Genomic DNA, 9,916 nt, shown 5'->3' with positions numbered 1-9,916 from the left:
AGTAGATATTTATATTATAAAGTATTCTAATTCATTCAGGTTTTTTTTTAACTGTGTCCTCTTTAGGTATTTTGATCTACTTTTGATATTGGTATATATTTACTGTTTTTGTTGGTCTTTTTTTCTATTTGGAATCACAGTAGAGGCACAAAATACTAATATGACCCTGAACATGAGTACAATATGTCCTCTTTAATTAGCTGGTATTCAGAAGCTTGAACGGATGACTGTTGACAGATGAGTGGAAGATGGATGAGGGGAGAATGGATGTGTGGACGGACGGCTGAATGGACGCATGACATGTGATACACTGCTGTGAATGTTAACAGTGGAGGGGTAGAAAGGACAGATGATGAAGAGGAAACGTGTGTTGAGAGATGAGGAAGAGCGGGATGGAAAGACAGTCACCTGATGTGGAGGCACGTCGTGATCCACTTCCTGATTCTCCTCCTCCTCCTCCTCATGTAACATCGCAGTGTCTGTTAAAATACACACACACACACATATATATATCACACACATATCACACTAAACCAGCTGCTTCTGAGAACTGTCCTGATTACAGATAAATCATTAAATGGACTAATGGATAAGTCAGTTGACAGGAAATTAATCGCCAACTATTAAAAAATATATATATAAAAAATGTACAGTATATAAAACCTTTGATGAAGAAATGGCAGAACATTTTGTTTTTATTTTCTGAAATATTGAGATGTTCAGCTTTCCCTCAACTTAACACCATGTTGGAATGAATAGCTTTGAGTTTTAGAAAACAAAACAACAATTTAATCAGCTTGGACTTTTTTCACTATTTCTTATATTTTATAGACCAAACAACTCATCAACTCATCTTCAATGCAGTTGGCAGATGCAGCCCTCCGGCTTATACAGTGATAAAATATAAATAAGGTAAATATTTTATGCTCTATTGCTTTATATTGCACTGACAAACTCAGTGTATAAATGTTTTTTTATAATGGTAATCTTCCTCTCTCACCTTCTTCATCATCAGTGTGCTGCATGTCTTCTCCTTGAACGATATCATTGTCCATATTCTCGTACTCGTTCCTCTTCCTACATCAAAACAGAGAGAAGAGATTTTCACGTTTTGTTCTACGACATGAAATACGTCAGTAAATTCCCCACTGGTGAATCTCCGAAGCTTCTAGGTGTCATAAAAAAGTGACTTGATGAACTACTAAATGTCATCAGACTTAACATTAGCCGCATTTAGCTTAGCGGCTTTGATGCGCAGCCATGTGACCGTGATGTAGTTCCTTTAGCCTGATGTTCGCTTTTTACTTCTGGCGATTGCATTTACAGTGCTGTTATTATGTGAAGATGGTCCTGTCGATTAATGCTGTGCAGCCATGTGGCCGTGATGTAGTTCCTTTACAGGCTTTTTACTTGCATTTGATTGATTTACGCTTCAAAAATCATAAAGTGGTGTTGATACAGTATGTGGAGATTATCCTGAAACGTGTGTTTGCCACAGTTTCTATTCTGCAATATTCCAGAATCCAATGGATCTCAAGAAGCTAACTTCCTGAGGTCCATAATCCGTCATCAGTGCTCCACTCTTCAGAATCAGAATCAGAAACAGCTTTATTACCAGGTTGGTTGACACGTACGGGGAATTTGACCTAATGGCATGGTGCATACATAAAAGTAAAGCAAAAAATATATATAAAAAATAATAAAAAAATACAACATTTAAGATTTACATTGAAATGGAATAAAACGGAATAACATATGGAATAGACTCCTGCTCTGCTGTGACCTCTGACCTGTGTTGCTCGTCCCTCAGCAGCTGCTCCCTCCGGTCGGCCTCCCTGTGGTGCAGCTGCTCTCTCTCCTGCTCCTGCTTCAGCCTCTGCTCTCTGTCCTGCAGCACCTTGTCCCTCTGAAGCTGAAGGGCCCCCTGATGCAGCTGGATCTGCCTGCGCTCCTTGGCCCGCTGAGCCTCCAGGCGCTGCTGCTCCTGCTGCTGCTCGTAGGCCGACTTCACGCGCTCCACCTGGGCGTGGGCCTCCTGATGCAGCTCCGCCTGGGGACCCTGTGAGAAGACAGATAAAAAAAGAGCCAACCATTTATGTTTATTGTTAGCATGTCAGCTTATTTAGTTTAAATTTATAGTGCAATATTATTTTTGAACAATTGGTGGCGGGGATTAGCAGCACAGGATGTATAAATGGTTTCATAGGTGACGCGGAAAGGGACAGGAAGAACGAGAGCAAACTAATCCAACCAGCTGCTAGATGCTCACAGCTACTACAACTCACTTATGTATCAACCTTGGTTTTGAACAAACTCTTCATCTCTACAGTAGATGCTCACAGCTACTACAACTCACTTATGTATCAACCTTGGTTTTGAACAAACTCTTCATCAAAAAATACCAAATCAACGTCCGGAAATTCATCTGTTTTTATCTGCGTAAAGATCACTCTCACCCCTCACCTGTGTAATTATGGCAACCTGGAATACAGGACATTGGACCTCATTACACATAGAGTTGCTGGTGATTTGGGACATATGGTGTACATATAGATTTGGTGTGATTGATGTCAAACTGACCGGCTGCCGTCCGTCTCGCTGCAGGGCGTTCTCATCCGGCTGCTCCTCCTNTACTACTAGTACATACATTATACTAGTATACGTCACACACACACACACACACACACACACACACACACACACACACACACACACACACACACACACACACACACACACACACACACACACACTTAAATGAGTCCCAATGAGCCGTGAAACTGTCTCTGATACCGGCTGCTTACATTTCTCTGCATCACTGCGAGGGAAAAGAAACCTAGTGCTCCAGTTCATGGACTGCTGCAAAGTAAATCAGGTGTAGCGACAATTGTTATGTATGAAAGTATGGATTTTTTCTTTTATCCAAAGCACTTTTCAGAGGGGGATTTACTGTAAGTCCTGCCAGTGTGAGTGCTCTGCAAGCAGCCGAGGATTAATCGGGATGTTTTGTGTGTGTGACCAGCTGGGTGATTACCCGGTCACTCAGAGGCCATTATCCTCGGGGGGGTCTGGACACTAAATGTTTGATAAGGCTCTAAAGTGGATGAACGGTTTGTCTTTTCATATTTTACGGATTTACACTGAAGACTCCAATTAAAATCTAAGGTATCCATGGAGAAATAATAATTACTTTGGGTTCCTCAGGTACACTTTAATCTACATGAAATCGCTAATCTTATCTGAGTTACTTTTTCATCTCTAATATTATTTTTATTTTATTTATTTTCTTCTGTATTTTTTGCTATTTATTAATTAATATTATTTTTCATATGATTTTTTGTAATTTATTCATTTGTAAGTATATTATCATTTGAATTATTAATATTAATCATGATTATTTCCTTTTTGATTTAATTATTATTTTAACGTGATTTTTCTATCATTTTTGCTATGACTTGTCTTATTCCGTGTCATGTAAAGAATTGACAGGAAAATAACAAGCACACCTCTGTATTTAGTTTTTTGCAATGAAGGCATTATGTTGTTGACAACAAGGAAAATATCTTAGAATCCATACGATAGTGTACAAGACAATCTCGAAGAAAATAAAGAAAGCTCTCTCGATGTGTTTGGTGCAGTCTGCAGCAGAACGAGTGTGAGTGTTGGCTCAGCAAAGTCCTGAGAGATGAGAGTGAGTGGAGATGAGTCACGCAGCGATCTGATCATCCTTCCTCCACTTCCCCTCCATCAGAGCCAAAGTTCGTCACAACCATTCAATCTTTGTTCTGCTGCACCACATTCAGTTAAAAACAGAGCAGAAATAGAGCGAAACAGCTGCAAGACTTCATGACATGTTGTTTTTATTATCAAAATATGTGGATAGGATGTATACAAATATCATTACCAAAGATAAATAATACTATGTATCATTGGTACTGCATATAAAAGGGTTTTGCATGGCAACTGTAGAGACACAATGTGTGTGTTGAAGAGTTCTTCTGAAGCCTGTTCATTGCTGCCAGGGTCATAAAATGTTGCACATCCTGGTGCTTTCTGGGAACTGTAGTCTGGTGGGCAGAGAGTCTTCTGGCAGCTTTGGGATCCCATCGAGGATCTCAAGCTTTGGCAAACAGAGGAAAACACTGCAAAGAGACAAGAAGCAGAATGAAGATCCGGACCACGGTGACATCACTATTTAAAACTCCCGCTTCTATTGGCTAGAGTTACAACACGTGATAGGCTAAGGGGCGGGACATCTCTAAGTGGTTGACAAATCACAACAGAGCTCGCCAGCTAACCAATCGGAGCAGACTAGGCTCTGGTTTCAGACGGAGGGTGAAAAGAGGCGCTGCAGCACAGGCAGTGTGAGAAAAATAAAGAGATTTTTGAACATTAAAGCATGGAGACATGTCACAGTCAACATGAAACCAAATATGAATGAACATCACAGCCCCTTTAAATTACAACATTTTTCAGCTACAATCAGCCATTGTCTAAGAAATTAAAATCCTCTTACTCTCTGCTATAACGCCAGATAAAAGGCCATCATTTCCAAGAAACCTCTCCCAATGTTTCCTCGTCACCACATCTTTTTATCGCTTGCTATCCGGATTGCATCGATGAATCTCTTCGAAGGTCTTTGAAGACAAAGCCTTCTCTTTAACAACCTTTTACACCATCTCTAACTTTACTGCCCCTGCCCCCTCGTTTTGATCCACCTTCTTCATACGTGTCCGCTCACCGTGCACGGTAGTCCTGAGTGAAGGTCACGGGGTTGCGGCTCAGGTTGAGGGAGCGCAGCGGGCTGACCCCCAGAGCCCCCAGACCCCCCAGGGAGCTGATGGCGTTCTCAGACAGAGAGAGGTGCTCCACGGCGGGGAGCTTTGGCAGCTGACGCAGACACAGCAGGTGGTTACGCTGCAGGTTGAGCATTCTGCACCTGCAAGGAGGAAGCACAATGCAGTTATGGTATTACATTGCTTTATGAACAGACAGGCAGGTAAAAGTGGTTTAAAGGTCAAAGGTGGGTTCGGGTAACAGTCAAACAGGGAAAATGTGTTGTCTGCAAAATGGATGAAAGAGAAGGATGAAAGGAATATAANTCGTTTCTTGTAGCCCTCGAAAGGGTTTTGGAGGATGATGCCTCGGTGAGCTTGAGTCGTTTGGCTTTCTTGTCCGCAGCAGCAGAAAGCATTTTCGAAATTCGAAAATGCTTTCTGCTGCTGCGGACAAGAAAGCCAAACGACTCAAGCTCACCGAGGCATCATCCTCCAAAACCCTTTCGAGGGCTACAAGAAACGAAGTGAGTAGCCTACAAGATTGAAGCTGGTCAGATAACGAACGAGTAAATGAAAACAGAATGAGGCGGAGAAGTGTGTGTGTGTGTGTGTGTGTGTCTGTGTGTGTGTGTGTGTGTGTGTGTGAGATTAAAATAGCCCAATTGCTTTTACAATAAATAAACATTGACTGTGTTTAATTGAATAGTAAAAGGGGTTAAACGTTAGTGGCAGGTTGTGTGTGAGAGAGAAATAAGACAGCTCAATATTTAAAAAAATTGTTATCTTTCCCCGCATATTTAGCATATTTCGCAACTTTCCGCATATTTCGCAACTTCCCGCAATTTCAACGCATAAAATCACATAAAAACCCCGCATATTTAATCGCATAATCAAGGATTTTAGCGCGCATAATCAAGGAATTTAGCCCGCATAATCAAGGATTTTTGCCCGCGTTTTTCTGGAGGGTCTACTTAAAGTTATGCATATATTAGGGTGTTGTCACATTGAGTGACGGCTCTGTCAAGTGACTTCTGCTGCTAGCTTCTTGTCTCTCTGCTAGCTGCTCCGTGAAGCTAGCTACAGGGACTCTGCCTGTTCAGTTCATCCAGGGAACACAACCTGAAGCCGGCCGTGGTTGTTTGTTCTTCATGCTTATATATCGGACTATTGTGACTCGCTCTGCGGTTGAAACAGACAAAACAGGTTTTGCGGTAAGTGAAATTCGAGTACTTTTATGTGTTAATGATTTTAATCAGCTACGTAATTAATGTTAAGGCTTGGGTTAGTGTGTAAGCGAGTGGTAGCTACATCGGTGCTAACGATGCTACTAGTAGCCTCCAAGTTAAAATCATAGACTGTATAAAGGTTAAAAAGAAATAGACAAGTGTTAAGCTTTAAGTGGGATAATACTGTTGAACAAACGGCTTCTGTTTGAGGTTGATAAAAGAAGGTCATCCTTGTAACTTAGAGAGATATTTTATCATGTAGGTAGGAACTGTATGCATCGCTAAGGTTAATTTAAATTGGCTATGCTCAAGTATGGAGACAAGCTAACGTTCAAGTAGTGTATGTGAAATCAACCTCACAATAAGATGCGTGTATATTACAAATAATAATGTCATATTTCAAGATGATTAGTTAGATATTACAATATGGTTGGTTGAGCTGGAGTTCATTATTGAGCTTCCATGTTAACGTCACAGTCATCTGAAGAACAAACCCAAATATTGCGGCAGTAATCTTAAACAAAGTGCCGCNTTCTTACTTCATGTTCTCTGTGCGAAACTGTACGTCAGACTGGCCCCACCAGGTAAGGCCTGTTTGTGTCAGCGCCACAAATGTTTTCTTGCCTCCAGCCTTTGAGTGGCTTCCTTCGTCTCCGTTCCAAATAGATTGCATGCATTGGAGATGTGTTTACTTGCCGCATGAGACCTTTCCAGAGCGTCTTAGCCACATTTCATTTTAGCATTTGATGCGGCTTTTCCCTTCCATTTCTAATGCTCCCTCTTTTCTTTGGCTGCTCCTCTTTTTCCTGAGCTCTTCCTCTTGTTCAATCCAATGCATGCTTGTCTGCGCGGCGCATCCATGGTTAATACACTTTTTCGTGCCATGAGAGCCGGCCATGTCAGCCTCAGCTTTGATGCATGATGATGTAGTTGAGACACTGGACCTGGTTCCAGCAGAGCTCACTGCAAGACAATGCTTCTATGTTTGAAACACTGTGCTTGGTTTTATTTTCCTCTTGTGCTCAGATAGTTTCAACATTTTCCCAGATTGTTTGAACATGAGACCATACTTGTTGGTGTTCATTCGATATCTCAATGACGGGACCAATACATTTTGTTTTTCCTGTTCGTCTGGCAGGAAAGAGAGGAATTACAGACTTGTGTAACAGGCGGGGCTGTTGTCTCTTTAACAAGGTGAATCAACATGTTCAGTTGGCGTGTTTATTTGTGAGGTTGTTCATCCTTTGCCATGGATCCTTCATGTTTTAATCACACTTTTCATTTGTGAACCTTGATTGAACGTTCCTTTGGAGCTTTCCCATTTTATTTGCCAAAGCCTGGCGTGAGTATAACCTCTCTTTTGTTCATCCATTTTTGCCACATTGACATCTGAGTGCATCCACTTATTACATCCCTTTAATGGTGTTTATATGAATGTACCAAAAAAGCCTCAATTTCCACCAGCAACGCCAATTAATCACAGCTGCCGACAATAAAACCTCTAGCGCACAACCGAACACACGCAAGCCAATAGTCCCAATGGACACGCAGCAGTAATTATTCACACTGTTTCTACAAACATTTACACAGCATGATGAAGAGTACATAGCGCTCTTCTCCCTGAGTGTGTGGATTGTCCGTCAGTCTTTACCTCCCGGCAGTACGCTGAAGTTTCCTTAAGCCGCTCTCCAATACAGCGGCGAACACGGCGTTTCAATGTTTGCTTTTAATTCCACAGCGTCACAGATCAATCCTAGGAATCTCCGTATATATCCTTGATTTCCGTAGATCCACGCTGTGGTACAAGTCTGTTTGTTGACTTAATATTGTGGCAGTAATCTTAAGCAAAGTGCCGCGAGGGACTAAACAAGAGAATAAAAACTGTGGACGAGCAAAAACTCAGTCTTTCCAAAAGTATGCGTTTGACCTTTTATTTCCAAAGCAAAAATGCAATATTCCATATCCATAAGCGTATATCCTTGTATTCGTGCGTGCGGTCAACAAAAATTGTCCTTCTCTAGCTCACTCCCCCATCTATTACCAAGTGCGCAGGTAAAAGCAACCGGATATAAGCACAAACGTCACCACACAAATCCAATGACACGCCCACCACCTATAGTGACTAAAAAACATGTATCGTACCAAACACAGAAATGGCTTCATATGTGGCTCCTACAACGTCCTCTTCATCAACCAGAACATGCTTCCTCTCACACTTTGTATGAATAAGCTTCACTGGTCAGTCTGACAACTGTATACAGTGAGGAGGATGATACGCTCACGTAGATGAAAGTACAAAACTCACCAGCAGCAACATTCAGGGTCAGCTCGGCCCAGCTACTCGGGGAAATTAGCTTAACATCATCAGTGTTTTTCTTGAAGCATAAAGTGCGGCCTCACGAAAACGTTGAAGCGCTCAGAAAAAGATGCCGGGTGCAGCACTTTGTCCTCAAGGTGGTTGCACCCTCATCGGAAACAATTTCAAAAGAACGCTTGCGCTCAGAAAAGGCATGTGTGAATACAGGCCCTAATTGAACTCGTGCCTTTATCGGGCACACCCCTGACTGAAAAAGGCTCTAGTACAGTATGCATCAATGGACTGCTCAGTATCCTATCAAATTGGAATCTGTGTTTCTCTAAGGCAGGGGTTCCCAACCTTTATTGTGCCAAGGACCGGCAGACACATACAAAAAAATTGCGGACCGGTTGTCAATTTTAACTGATTTTAATATTTACTCACCAGCAGGTAGCAACAGAGACTAATTGTATGTAACAGCCTGAACAAATACTAGAACAATATGCATCCAAAACATATTAACAATGTTTAAAAAAAAAAGAGAGAACCGGTGCTTTTGGGAAAAACGGAAAACCAAAAAAACGAAGTTATTCAGTTTTTAAACCAAAACGGGAAAACAGATAAATCAACGTTTTGGTTTTGTTTGTATGATTTACGGATAGAATGCTAGGAAAACGAGTCGAAGGCGCATTATGAAGGAGATGTCCGGTCGCCAGGGTGTGTGCGTGTGTGTGTGTGTGTGTGTGTGTGTGTGTGTGTGTGTGTGTGTGTGTGTGTGTGTGTGTGTGTGTGTGTGTGTGTGTGTGTGTGTGTGTGTGTTGTGTGTGTGTGTGTGTGTGTGTGTGTGTGTTTGTGTGTGTGTGTGTGTGTGTGGTGTGTTGTGTGTGTGTGTGTGTGTGTGTGTGTGTGTGTGTGTGTGCGTGGGGTTTGGGACCGCTACGGTTGTTAAGGTTGGGGGTGTGTGTGTGACACTGGCATTTGTTTCAGGAAGTATTATGATAGTTTGTCTGATTCGTTCCGTCACATCATGCGCCTTGGTGACCGGACATCTCCTTCATAAACGACGCTACATGTGTAGGGGGGATAATCGGGCAGGTTCGATATGTGTAGAGGTTGTGGGGTTAGGAGTGTGTGTTTGGTTAACACGAAGGCAGCTTGCAGTCACTCTTAAGCTGTTCTGTATGAAGGTACAACACAGTGAAGGTGGTGCTAAAAAGTGCCCCACAGCTCTCGGCGCTGCTGGCGCTGCCACTTCAACGTCCGTTGCCTCCTGATGCTTGCATTTCATGAGTGAAAGAGGTTTCCTTCTATAAAAACAGCTGTGTGCAGCAGATACTGTTGAGAGTCCCGGACATGATCAAGGCAGACTGGTTCACAGACTCTCCTGTTTTGCCAACCGGTGCTTTTAACAAATTAGCTCTACACCCCTGGCCAGAAGAGGCTGAGACCTTATGCTGGCGCGAATCCCTCGGAACATCATAAAAAACATTTTCAACTGTTTTCTGTTTGAAAGTTTAACTAGGCTACTGGATTAAATAATATGACTAGTATAGTGCGAAAATAAACGCTTTTTTGGAAAAAAACATGATGAAAAATATTTGATATATATTTATAAT

General features: G+C 42.0%; 3 protein-coding genes across 3 annotated transcripts in view; 1 reads left to right on the top strand and 2 right to left on the bottom strand.

The window, feature by feature from the left end:
• Window positions 1–207: 207 nt before the first annotated feature.
• golim4a (golgi integral membrane protein 4a) lies at window positions 208–2,649 on the bottom strand. Its single transcript, XM_010796655.1, has 4 exons — window positions 2,581–2,649; window positions 1,791–2,059; window positions 1,001–1,077; window positions 208–479 (listed from the first exon to the last, which is right to left on the bottom strand). Exons 1-4 carry the CDS (start codon window positions 2,647–2,649, stop codon window positions 208–210), a joined length of 687 nt encoding a protein of 228 aa, XP_010794957.1.
• Window positions 2,650–3,891: 1,242 nt separating this feature from the next.
• Window positions 3,892–4,935, bottom strand: LOC104966826 (leucine-rich repeat-containing protein 9). Its single transcript, XM_010796130.1, has 2 exons — window positions 4,742–4,935; window positions 3,892–4,142 (listed from the first exon to the last, which is right to left on the bottom strand). Exons 1-2 carry the CDS (start codon window positions 4,930–4,932, stop codon window positions 4,025–4,027), a joined length of 309 nt encoding a protein of 102 aa, XP_010794432.1. The 5' UTR covers window positions 4,933–4,935; the 3' UTR covers window positions 3,892–4,024.
• A 3,200-nt stretch (window positions 4,936–8,135) lies between these two features.
• Window positions 8,136–9,916, top strand: part of LOC104967237 (separin-like) — a 7,952-nt gene continuing 6,171 nt past the window's right edge. Inside the window, exon 1 of the mRNA XM_010796654.1 lies at window positions 8,136–8,223. Coding sequence (XP_010794956.1) covers window positions 8,136–8,223 — 88 coding nt within the window. The remainder of the gene's footprint in view (window positions 8,224–9,916) is intronic.

Source organism: Notothenia coriiceps, unplaced genomic scaffold (genome assembly GCF_000735185.1).
Source record: "Notothenia coriiceps isolate Sejong01 unplaced genomic scaffold, NC01 NC01_scaffold00037250, whole genome shotgun sequence".
Taxonomy (NCBI): Eukaryota; Metazoa; Chordata; class Actinopteri; order Perciformes; family Nototheniidae; genus Notothenia; species Notothenia coriiceps.
Note: the sequence above shows the minus strand (reverse complement) of the source record. Positions and strands in the feature narration are given on the sequence as shown.

Excerpts from the sequence above, each read along its gene's own strand:
- LOC104966826 (XM_010796130.1), bottom strand. The coding sequence starts at position 4,932 with ATGCTCAACCTGCAGCGTAACCACCTGCTGTGTCTGCGTCAGCTGCCA. Across the intron at positions 4,143-4,741 it reads ACTCAGGACTACCGTGCACG|TGTTTTCCTCTGTTTGCCAA; the intron begins GTGAGCGGACAC and ends GTCTCTTTGCAG.